General features: G+C 41.6%; 1 protein-coding gene across 9 annotated transcripts in view; it reads right to left on the reverse strand.

The window, feature by feature from the left end:
- The window catches only part of LOC127661675 (CD276 antigen-like), a 144,860-nt gene that overhangs the window by 44,158 nt on the left and 87,760 nt on the right, over positions 1-12,942 (reverse strand). For all 9 annotated transcript variants that reach the window (XR_007972777.1, XR_007972773.1, XR_007972776.1 and 6 more), the window contains exon 5: positions 10,713-10,847. Coding sequence is in view for 3 of the 9 variants with exons in the window: in XM_052152501.1 (XP_052008461.1) it covers positions 10,713-10,847 (135 nt within the window). In the remaining 6 variants the exon portion in view is untranslated. The remainder of the gene's footprint in view (positions 1-10,712; positions 10,848-12,942) is intronic.

Consider the following 12,942-nt stretch of genomic DNA (forward strand, 5'->3'; position numbering starts at 1 on the left):
GATTACAATTCCTTGAACACAAATCTATTCTTTGGCTCCCATCTAATAGACTGAATCACTTCCTCAGTTGCTGGCCAACACTGTAAACATCATCAGTAAACAGAGAATTATTAAAGAGACAGTGCACATTTAACTGCACCAACAACACTTTCCCCACCTGGTATCAGATAAAAATCATTAGCTTCTATGAGACTGAGATAAATTAAAGAGTAAAACTGTCCCATCAGTATTTAAAGGAGAGGAGAAACATCACTTCAGATATTGGTCTAAGAAACAATCTTGTCTCTTCTTTATTCACAATTTTTATCTCAACCTTCCAAACTCTCCTATCTTCACTTGTCTCCTATCTTCACTTGAATGTTGTGAGAATCTCATGTGTGGTCCCAACTGCAACATCATGGAATCCCAAATCTTTCAAATCAGGCCAATGATCCACTCCCACGGTCCACCCATATGTGAAGCATGGTGTGGCTTAAAGATCCAAGAACACCCTTGATCTGCAAGAAACTTTATCACTCTATTCTTGTCTAAGTTAGAAGGAATGTTGATCCAAGGAGTTGATCCAAGATGGTGGCACATAGGCACACATCGGCCACTCCGGATCGAAAATGGTGCTATTTTTGTCACTTAGCCCGACTTTTACGTCACATGGACATCGGAAACACCGGTGCTTGTGTATACCATCGCCAGACACTGATAAAATATAAGATTCATGCAAAAACCAAGATGCATGATGATCTGCAGGAGAACCTATGCAAACTTGGCTTTCTGAGGAGACCAGTGTCCGTATTCATAAAGAATCTTAATGCAAAAAGTAGCTCCTAGTGACAAAATTCTAAGAAAATTCTTAGAAATGTGGGTGTTTACTCCTAAAATTAAAGAAAAAATCAGAGAGTATCTTAACCCTTAAAAGAGGTCTTAAGGTCAAAATTGTTAGGAGCACGGACGAGGACTTTTAAGAGGCTTAAGAGTTTCTTTAGCAGAGGAGAAAATGGCAGAAAGACGAAGAGAGAGAAGAAATGTGTTGCAGACAATGGATGACAGTGAGTTGTTAAGACGCTATAGATTAGATCGTGCAGGGATCATGTTTGTGACTGATCTTATTAGAGATGCGCTAACATCACCGACACAGCGCAGGAATGCCATAACGCCAGAAATGAAAGTAATCACTACATTACGATATTTGGCAACTGGGAAAATGCAACAATGCAGCAGTGATGATTTGGGTCTGTCACAACCTTCTGTAAGCAGAGTGATCACACAAACAATTACAGCACTTTCAGAACCTCTTATTGTGTCGCAGTTCATTTCGTTTCCACTGGACATTCCCACCTTGCAGGCTCAAAAAACTGCATTTGTCAATATAGCAGGCTTCCCTGGTGTTGTCGGAGTAATAGATGGAACCCACATCCGAATTATCGCACCGTCGAAAGAGGACGTTTATGTTAATAGAAAGAGGTACCACAGCATAAACGTTCAAGTTGTTTTCAGTGCAGATTATAAGATTTTAGACATTGTTGCAAAATGGCCCGGCGTAACACATGATGCCAGGATACTGGCGGAGAGTGGCCTGAGACATCTGTTTGAAGGACGTCGTATTCCAACAAATTGCCACTTGTTAGGGGACAGTGGTTATCCTTGTAAACCATGGCTCCTCACACCTTACCTCCATCCTGAGCAGGGGTCACAGCTAAATTACAACAGGTAACAGTGACAACATACAATTAATGTGTGTGGACTTAAAATTTAAACAACAACAAATGTGTTGCAGTAGCTTAGTATTTGTTGGCTACACTACTTCCCATAAATAACCTACCATTATATTTTGAAAATATCAACTGAATTCTGTTCATTTTCATTAACTCACAGAGCTCACAAGAAAACATGAGCCGTAGTTGAGCGGGGTATTGGTCAACTAAAGAGGCGCTTTCACATTTTTACATGGAGAGGTGCGACTGGCACCAGGAAAGGTCTGCAAAGTGATAACAGCCTGTGCAGTGCTTCATAACATCTGTAAAGCTAGACAAATTGCAGACCCTCCCACGGACAACTGGGCTGATGAAGAGGATGATGAAGAATACCCTCCACAAGGGAGAGATCTGTCCCAAAGTGGGAATCCTTACAGAGCCCAGTTTACTAATTTGCATTTCATGTAAGTAACAGTGAATGTAATATAAAAATCGTGAATACATCTGCGATGTCGACGGTCCCCATTCCTCTGCTGAAGGCTCAGTGCTACTGAGAGCAGAAAACATATAATCTCTGTTATTTTAAATAAATTTAGGTCAATTATTTATTTTTTTTCAGTTCAAAGAATGCCAGATATAAATATGTGAAATGGCCTTGGCTATGTTAAATAAAAATGTCTTTATATTGTGTTACTTGGCTGTTGGTTTATTAAAATTAAAATTTTTGTAGTTCTACCAGCTGAATCATTGAGCTGTCTATGCCCTCCTTCAAACCGGTAATACTGGTTTCAGAGTGATCAAAGATGTTGAACACGGTTTGGGCTACTTGGGACAGCTGTTTAGCAGGTGGTCCCCCCCCTAGAAAACAATACAATGGACCACATGTACAGTATACATATAATTGTTTGAGATAAGTTTGCCAGCGGTTTAAAAAAAACAAGTGTTATATCACTCACCTGTGCGTGATGACTCCCGCTTGTGTGCTGCAATTTCCTCTCTGGCTTTTGATTGCAACATGTACCAACATTTCTCGCAGTCTTCAATGGTGCGCACAAGCGGGGGGAATGAACCGTTAATAGTTTGTGCTATACGCTCCCATGTCTGCTTCTTGCCCCGTGCTGTGACACCCGGCCCGAATTTTCCTTTAAGGATGGCCTTGTGTTCTTCCACTAAATGGGCTAACAGTAAACACTGTTCCTCTGTCCAGTTGGGCTTTCTCGTCCTTCTTGATTTTGATTCCATGTTTGTTACATTAAAACCAACATTCAAACCACCACTTAAATAGACATGCCAGCAATCAGTGTAATTGGAAAGAGTGGAACAATTTTTATCATTCTAAGCCAATCAAATAACTTAGGAAATTAACAGCATGGTAAATAATTAAAAAAAGGATTTATCTACACATATATAGTGTGTGTGTGAGAAAATGGTCAAATAGGAAAAAATACGCATTTAATTTCAAAGTGAAGGCTTAGAATAGACCCTATACTTAAAATAACTCTTTTTTTTCCCCTTCTTGGACAACCAACCAATCAGAGTCTTCAAAAGATTGTGTCACACATAGCAACATGGTCAGCCCCGCCTCCTCACTAAGTTGAATTTTTTTGTCTTTTCCTTACTCAGAGTTGCTCTCAGATCAGTCCCGAATCACTTTTAAGCTAAATTAAGAGTTTTCTAAAAGGATTCTTAGATTCTTTATGAATACGGGCCCAGGCCTCCAGTCCTCGGCGTCGCCTGATGCCAATGACTGGGGGAGGGGACGTCGTAAGCGGTGTGCGAGGAAGCAAAAGTGCGGCAAGAGGGCGGGGGTCCATGCTAGGCTAAAAACAAACCCTAGCCGGCCGGCTCTCCCGTCTATCCTGCTCTCAAATGTTTGCTCCCTGGACAATAAACTGGACTACATCCGACTACAGCAGACTACACAGCGTGAGCTAAGAGACTACTGCAGCTTTGTTTTCACGGAGACGTGGCTCAGAGACAGAGCTCCGGCCACCGGCATTCAGCTAGACAGGCTTGCCTTGTTTCGTGCCGACAGAAATGCAGCTCTGTGCGGTAAGACACAGAGGTGGTGGCTTGTGTGTTTATATCAACACGGAATGGTGCAATAACTCTATGCTAGTCTCTAGTTACTGCTCATCGCTGGTGGAGCTTGTGACTGTTAGATGCAGACCTTTTTATTTACTACGGGAAATCACCACTGTTATTATAACCAGAGTTTACATTCCCCCCAGCGCTAACACTAAGGAAGCGCTCGGTATGGGGCTATTAGTGAACTGAAGAACGCTCACTCTGACAGACTGTTTATTGTCGCCGGAGATTTCAACCATGTGAATCTCAAGACAGTGCTCCCTAAATTCCATCAGTATGTGGACTTTGCAACGAGTGAGGAGTGGTGGTGGCGTAGTGGGCTAAAGCACTTAACTGGTAATCAGAACTGGTAATCAGAAGGTTGTAGGTTCGATCCCCACAGCCACCACCATTGTGTCCTTGAGCAAGGCACTTAAATCCAGGTTGCTCTGGGGGGATTGTCCCTGTAATTCTGCCAAATGCATAAATGCATAAATGTAAATGTAAATACAACGAGAGGGGTGAACACGCTTGGTCTTGTTTACACAAACATCCCAGGCGTGTACTGGCAGAGCCCTGCCCCCACCTCGGCTACTCAGACCACATCTCTGTTATGCTAATTCCAGCATACAGACTGCTCCTCAGATGCAAAACTGCTCCAGAAGCAGGTGCCAGCAGGAACCATCTCTGCTCTTCAGGACTGTTTTGAGTGTACTGACTGGCACATGTTCAGGGAGGCTGCAACATATGGCGACTCTACCAACTTGGAGGAATACAGCATCAGTGACCAGCTACATCAGCAAGTACATTGATGATGTCACCTTCTCCAAGACCATCACCACACGCTCCAACCAGAAGCCGTGGATGACTGCGGAGGAGGCAAGGTGGTCTTCTCCTCATATATTGGTTAGATTTTATAATCTGGATGAGGGTTTGACTACTGCTTCCCAGGTTCTCTCTGTTGGAACAGGAGTAAACAAATAAATTTATACAGATGCTTTATGGAAGGCGTGGGCACAGGCTCACTGACCGTGGAAGGCGTGGGCACAGGCTCCGCCTCTCGGGCCTCTCGGGCCTTCCAGGGCTCCGCCTCTCAAGTCTCCCGAGCCACCCAGGGCTCCTCCTCCCAAGCCTCCTAGGGTTCTGCCTCCCAGGGCTCCATCTCTCGAGTCTGCCAGGGGTCCTCCTCCCGAGATTCCCAGGGCTCCGCCTCCAGAGCCTCCCTCAGCTGAGCCTCCCACGGCTCCGCCTCCTGAGCCTCCCACGGCTCCACCTCCTGAGCCTCCAGAACTTCCCACGGCTCCGCCTCCCGAGCCTCCTACGGCTCCGCCTCCAGAGCCTCCTACGGCTACGCCCCCAAAGCCTCCTGAGCCTCCTACGGCTCAGGCCCCAGAGACTCCAGAGCCTTCCAGGTCTCCGCCCCCAAAGCCTCCTACGGCGCCCCCTTCCTCGGCTCCGTCTCCTGAGCCTTCCTCGGCTCCGTCTCCTGAGCCTTCCTCGGCTCCGCCTCCTGAGCCTTCCTCAGCTCCATCTCCTCAGCCTTCCTCAGCTCTGTCCTCAGAGCCTTCCAGGCCTCCGCCTCTAGAGCCTCCTATGGCGCCACCTTCATCGGCCCTGCCGCCAGAGCCTTCCAGGTCACCGCCTCTAGGGCCTCCTCCCAGGGCCCCTGGCCGTTCCTTACCTGTGGCCTCCTCCCAGGCCTCCTGACCCGGCCCCTGTGCTGTGGCCTCCTCCCAGGGCCCCTGACCCTGTTTCTGACCTGTGGCCTCCTCCCAGGCCTCCTTGGACTTCCTGCCTGCCCTCTGTGCCCCCTTGGACTTCCTGCCTGTTCTTGTACCCCCGGTCTGCATGTCTGCCCCTGGTGCTCATTTTGTTTTTTGTGGGGTTTTTTTGTCTTTGGTTTTTGTTTTAGGATCGTCTGGGATCCGATCCTTTGAGGGGGGGCTCTGTTACGTATACCTTGTCTTGTCTCACTGTTGCCCTTTGTTTGTCATTTTTGTCACTTTTGTTATTCCTTAGTTTTCACTTTTGTCACCCTTGTACCTCCATAGTCTTCCTGTCAGCCCTCGTGTTCACTGTTCATTGTTTTCACCTGCCCTCGTTTAGTTTCCCTTTGGTTTCTGTTTATCACCTTATCATCTTGTTTGAGTTCTGTTTGTTCATTGGTCCCTTTTTCCTATGTTCATGTATTTTAACCCTGGTTTTTGGTTCAGTCCTGGTCTATCGTTGAATGTTGTTGTTAGCCTGGTATGTGTTCCCTGCCCGAGTTTTCAGTTTTGTTTCATCGTGTTCTCAGTTTTATGTTTATTTTCCCATTGAGGGTTTTCCTTTGTGTTTATTGGTTTGACTGTTTAAATAAAGTGAGTCTGCATTTAGATCCGCTCTTCTCGTCTGCTTCGCTGCCTCATTCGTAACACTTTCACCTACTGTTGCACTTGTGTATATGGCCGTGTGACAATAAAGTTATTTGATTTTTATTTGATTTGAAATGTGGGTGACAGCAAATTTGGGCAACATCATGCCAAGACATTGACAATGCTAAATTGCAAAATGATTTTTTATATATCGAACGCCATTGCCATGGCGACGTGATAAAATTACATAAAGAAATTGGAATAAGGAAATGTCTCATATCTTCAGCGTGCATGTTTTTATTTACATGACAATTGAGCCAAAAGTTTGTCCTTGCAGGCTGATCACATTGATGTGGCTATTGTGGTCACGGCCATAGCACCACAAACAAAAATGTTTTTTAGAATAATATTAAGATTTACAATTCTGAAGGGATTCTTCATATCTTAAATACTGTTGCCATGGCAATGCATTAAATGTCTTTCCTTTTTGTGCATATTCACATGTTTTGAGGTATTTCGCGTAATTGGATTTTAAAGTTCATTGTCAATAAACATAATATTAATTTTTATGTCAATAAAATATAATAAATATATCAACTGAAATGTAAAAATTCTAGAAACACAGGCTATGTCTTACCCAGTGTGTTAAGTGGAAATTAAAAGAAATGTCCAATAGAGGGCATCCAAGCTCCATGAATGATCCCCAAAATAACACAGAGAAGATTTTACGTGTCTGTCTAAAAGGGATCCCTCTTTCGTACTTTATGTATATGAAGTATGTGTAACTACATTCTTCATTTAATTTTATTTCTCATTTCATGTGTTAAACATCTCCAGTTATTGTGTTGTAGTTTTCATCTGATCTGTGTATGTTCTGATTGCCGATCCGGCGCTGGAATGTGTTATTTAGAATTTATGATACATTTTTGTTCTGGCTGTTATCAATGTCATTTAGTGTCAGCAGTTTTTTCTGCAGCTTGTGCTCTTTTACAGGAAAAAGAAAAGGGAAATACGTCCCCCATTGTGATTGCCTTCACGGCCGTATTAATCGCACTCTCTCTCTCTCTCGCTCTTAATCACTCTCATGTGTGCGGTAACCAGGTGATCTGATTTTTAATGTGCAGCGCCGACATGCATTGTGTTTCCTTTCTATATAAACTGAGTGTTTCATGGCTGGGTTGTGCCATGTGTGTTCATACCGGTGCGTTTGCCCAAATTCCTTTTGGACTTTCTTTAAAAAAAAAAATTATCTACACAATGTTAATATGGCAACAAGTAAACAAATTAAGTTTCGTCTTACCAGCATGTGTTGAAACGTTTAAACCATGTGTATGACAACAAACCTCACGTTAGTTTGTGCCCCGCGCTCCTCTAGGCTACGAATCTAAAAATGGCAATATATGCTGAACACTTGTATGCTGAAAGTAAGTGCTCACACATGATTTACTGATATAAAAATGTAAATTATATACAGTAGATACAAGCAATATACAGAATATGACAATATGTAGTGACTCAACTCAATCCGGGTGGCAGAGGAGGAATCCCAGTTGCCTCCGCATCTGAGACTGTCAACCTGTGCATCTTATCACTTGGCTTGTTGAGCGCGTTACCACAGAGATATAGTGTGTGTGGAGGCTTCATGCCATCCACTGAGGCATCCACGCACAACTCATCACGTGGCCCACCGAAAGTGAACCACATAATAGCGATCACAAGGAGGTTACCCCATGTGACTCTACCCTCCCTAGCAACGGGGCCAAATTGGCTGCTTTGGAGACCTGGCTGGAGTCATTCAGCCCTGGATTCAAACTAGCGAGCTCAAGGGCTGGTAGCCAGTCTCTTTATCACTGAGCTACCCAGGCCCCCAGAATTTATTCAGAAAGCTCTGTAGTGCCCCCTTGAAAATGGTCATGTGGGTGGAATATATGGTCTCTCCCTGAGAAATTTGCAGACTCTGAACTTTTAAATACTCCTCCTAGGGGAGCCCTCTTGTGTTTACATTCTTTTGAATATTGTCAAGATACTGCTGGTGTAAAATTGTAAAGGAATATTTTATATATTAAATACGGTTGCCATGGCAATGCATTCATTGTTATTATTCCTTTCTATATTTTGGTTTTGGCATGCTTAAAATGTTATTACATTTTGCACACATATCAGAGTCACTGGCCAACAGGACTGGGCAAAGGTTCACACATGGGTGTGTAGGGGGCCTCTGTAGTTCCCTCTTTAAAATGGGCTTGTAATATGACCTCTGTAGCACCCCCTTTTCACCTACAGTCAACAAAATTGGAACATGTACAGTTCTAATCAAGCCGGACAACTTTCATAATTATAGTTATTAGCTATTATAGTTATTGCCATTTAAAAAAATATATATTATCGATAGATTTTTTATATATTAAATTATTTTGCAATGGTGAGGCATTAAATTGATGGCGAAAAATGGGAAACAGGAAGTGTCTCATATCTTCAGTGTGCAATGTGTGATTTAGATCATAATTGAGATATATGTTTAGTCTTGGGGGCTAATCACATGGATGTGACTCTTTTGGGTCACTGTCATAGTGCCACCACCTAGCAGCAGGAAATGTGGCTCCTGCAACAGACTTTAAAATAGTCTTCTTATAATTACCAAATTGATTCAACATTTTGTAGAATAATGTCAAATGCCAAATGCATGTTTCCACCTTGCATTGTTTTCCGAAAGCCACCAATCTTTCTTTCACTCTTCCCATTTCTGACTCCATCTCTGTCTTTCTCAGTGGTAAAAGGCAGTTGCAGATGTAGTTTTAAAAGCCCATGGGCCCTGTGCAACACTGGAATTACCTTTATTTAAATGTCTCCTGCACTACAGATAGAAATCACTACAGTTGGTATGGCAGTGGCCTCCTATACTCAGGAAAGCAATGTTCTTTCATTTCTTACATCTCTTTATCTCACTTTTTTCTTCATATGATTGCAAAATCCATCTCTATCTTTCTGTCAATGTTTCCTTTTCCTCACATTCTTCTTGCTCTTTTTCTCCCTCTGTCATTTCAACCTCAATGTCTGCAGTCCCTAGTTACATGACACAAATAATTATTTAGCCAGCTCTAATGAACATCCAGCAACAGTGGGAGGGAGAAAGGGCCTTGGCAACATGAGGACTTTGCTTTAAACACTGTCTGGCTTTTAGCATTCTGCTCAGACAGGCTGCCACGACAGAGCTTTGGGGTCTTCCGCGTGAATTATTACAAGCTGTGTTGCTTTCACAAGATTTGTAAGAAAGATGCATGGAAAGTAACGATATTCATTACTCTGTTTGCAATGTGTGAGATTGCTTGAACATACCCGGTTATTAAAAAAATGAAACAATTTATTTCAAAGGGGGTGTGACCAAAAGAAAATTGAGAACAACTGCTGTAATACCTATAACATTGTTATTGTATTTTTATAAAGATCACCTTATTCACCGTAATTAAATTTTTTCAGTGTATAAAATCCCAAATGCATCATATTAACACAAATACTGTCATAAAGAGAGCAAACATTGCTGTGATTGTTAATGGAGAGTTTTAAGAAGCAATGATATGTCTAGGCCAAATTTTTAAGTTGTCAAGGAAGTAGCAAGAAAACAATTCGGGATCAGGCCTTCCATAGTAAATAACACTACATAGTGTTTTCTCAAAACATCCATTAAAATCTCAAGTTGTTAGCTATTGAATATCAGTATCATTCCGACCATGAACTTTCCTTTAGGAAAAGACTGTCTGATCGACTTGTAAAGTAGCCAGTGCCATTTAGAGTTGGGTTTATCTAATAATAGAAATAGTCAATACTACTGACATGGATAAAACTGTACACAAAGGAATGTAGAGAAAACATTAAAAAAAAATTGCTCAAATGTGTGTAAATTCTGTTAAATTAATTTATGTCACTACAAATAAAATCAAAATAAAAGCAGATGCCAAATGGGCCAGTTTGAATATTTCTGTTACTGCTGATCTCCTGGGATTGTCACACACACACCAGCCTCTAGGGTTTACTTAGAATGGTGCCATAAACAAAAAACATCCAGTGAGCAGCAATGCTGCAAACAGAAACACCTTGTTGATGAGAGAGGTCAACGGAGAATGATTTGAGCTGACAGAAAGTTTACGTTAACTCAGATAACCCCTCTGTACAATTACAGTGAACACAATAGCATCTCAGAATGCACAAAGAATGTCAAATCTTGAGGCGAATCAGCTACAACAACAGAATACCACGTTGGGTTCCACTTCTGTCAGGCTGGAGCATCAGCTTTCTGTTCTGATTGTAGCTTAGAATTTAAGTGCTTTCCAGTTTTGTGTGCAATATACATCAGACATTCAGTGAATGCACTGTGGTCCATGGGTGTGCCATCTGAGGCTGAGACTAGTTAGAAACCAACTTCAGACATGGAGTACAAAACAAGAGGATTAGGAATCTAGACTACCAGACTAATAGTCTAGCAAAGTCTAGTCATCAACAATTGTTGTTATCTAATATAATCATGAGAAGTCTATGTAAAAGCTCAAGTAGTGATTTATGTTAAGGCCTTGTTCTTGAGTACATACTCACTGGGAAGTGTCCTTACCAGCTCTCATCTCCTCACAGCTCTCTTTGATTTTCCTGCGACAGACAGAAGCCAACGCAATGAGCAGTCCCAGCAAACACAAGGCCAGACCAACCGTCACCCACAAAGCCACTGGTGGGAACACCATATTCTGAGCTGCAAACCAAGAGGAAGAGAAAATGAGAATGTATTCAAATGATGCCATATTTGCTGTCATTATTGTTCCAGCTCTAACAACGCAATCATTATTATTACCTTCATTAGCATTCATATTACCAAATATACCAAACAACAAACTCTTCATCACACTCTAATTTCATTTAAATCACAGCGCTTTCAGTATCAACACTCTAAATGGCTGATGACTGGTGATTGACAGGTGAGATTAAAAGGTACTTAAATTATTTTAAGGATACAGCAAAAAATGCATCTCAGTTGGGAGTCTGAAGCTTCATTCTGATCCTGTCTTTTCTTTTAAGTCCCCTTGGAATTTCCTCTCAGTATGGTGTATCATAAAACTAGTGCAGTTTCACTGTTTTTTTTCCCTCTTTACAGGCTCCCAGATGAGTATCAAAAGACTGTTGTCACAACACTATTTTTTTTTATTATTATTTTTATCAAGACTAGTAGGCTACTATCTTCTCAGCTCTCAATGTGGATAACTGTCCATCAGACTGCATGATACAAGCATGCCAACCCTTAGACAATTCAGCCTCAATATCAGAGGCAGAGTCTGGGCGGGCGCGGAAAGTAAACTGGTCAGTGATACAGAGAGTGATATTGCAGCCTCCAAATTTCCCCAGGGTATTAATGTGAAGGAGGGAGAAAGAGAGAGAAAAAGCTAAATAGCACTAAGACTGCCTGGCAGTGCAAACAAAACATGGTGGTGCACAATACACCTAGATAATTGAAAAACAAAGTAAAAAAATGAGCTTGTGTATGGTGGGAAAATGACAAATCACCTGGAGCTTTCAAGCTATAGGGCTCGAAGAACGGGAAAGATAACAAAGAGCCAAAAAGAGGTCAGGATGCATCATGGATCGTTTCTGTAGAGAGAATAGCTGCCTATAAATGAAGCAGCCCTCTAATCTCCACTATAAGAAAAGGATGCTCCAAAAAAAGAAATAAATGCTGGCAGACTATATAACCTATGAAAAAAATGGTCTTAATAAACAAATTTAAAAAAGGACGGTCTTTAAATAACTTGGGAGACTATCTATATGTTTTATTTAAGTATCAACTTTGTCTTAGAAGTTTCTACTAACATTACTTAATATATACTGTATACATATAGACAATTGAGATAACTCTTGTGATAAAGTAAGAAAATAGAGGTATGAAATTGATGTTGATAGCATAGCACAGATAATTTGGTCTTGAAAGGAAATATTTTGTATCTAGACTTTGGTATCTTGCCAAATCTCAGCAAAGTTTGAGACATTGTTGAGATCCAGTCTGACACTCTAGAAGAGACACTGGGATGAGATTACTGGGGGGGGTTTCAATAGAAAAGTAGGAGACCTCAGAAAAATCTGTTTGCTCTCCATGTAGTTTCATTGGTTTCTTGGAATAACAATTGATAGTGGTTGAGCATGGTGCTAGCAATGTCAAAATCATGGGTATGATTTTACGGAAACACACATACTAATAAAGTGTATAGCATGAATAAAGCTGCTATGGATTAAAGCATCTGCCAAATGTATACCAAATGCAAAACCTCCAAACCGCCAAAGAGAAATTTGAGATGCAACCAGTCATTAAGCATTTGGAGCTGAAGTTGGAGAGACCTCCATTTTTAATTTTGTAAACATTTTTGTGTGAACAAAACACAAATAAAAAGTTCATTTACAGAGGAAATAAAGATTTGGCTGGCAGCATTGTGTCTCCTCATTAACTGGTTTTCAACAGCAGGGTTCAGTATCTGCCACGGTGAGCCAGTACACAACAGATGCTTTTAGGCCCATGTGTACAAGCCTGTTGTGTTTCCAACTGAAACCGTTTCACAGTATTACCCAGCATTTGATGAGCCATGAGCAGATGAAACCAGGAATAATTTCAGTTTTGCAAAAAACTCACACATTCCACTCTGTTCCTTAAAGCTGTCAACTTTTGAAAATGGGAAACTGACAAATGGACATGGTTGTGTGCTTTTTTCCAGCATCAAGATTTAAGGATAAAATGTATGTATTATGAAATGTGTTCACTTAAAAATGAAAATTATCTCATCATTGCCTACATTTCATGTTTATAT

Source organism: Xyrauchen texanus, chromosome 21 (assembly GCF_025860055.1).
Source record: "Xyrauchen texanus isolate HMW12.3.18 chromosome 21, RBS_HiC_50CHRs, whole genome shotgun sequence".
NCBI lineage: Eukaryota > Metazoa > Chordata > Actinopteri > Cypriniformes > Catostomidae > Xyrauchen > Xyrauchen texanus.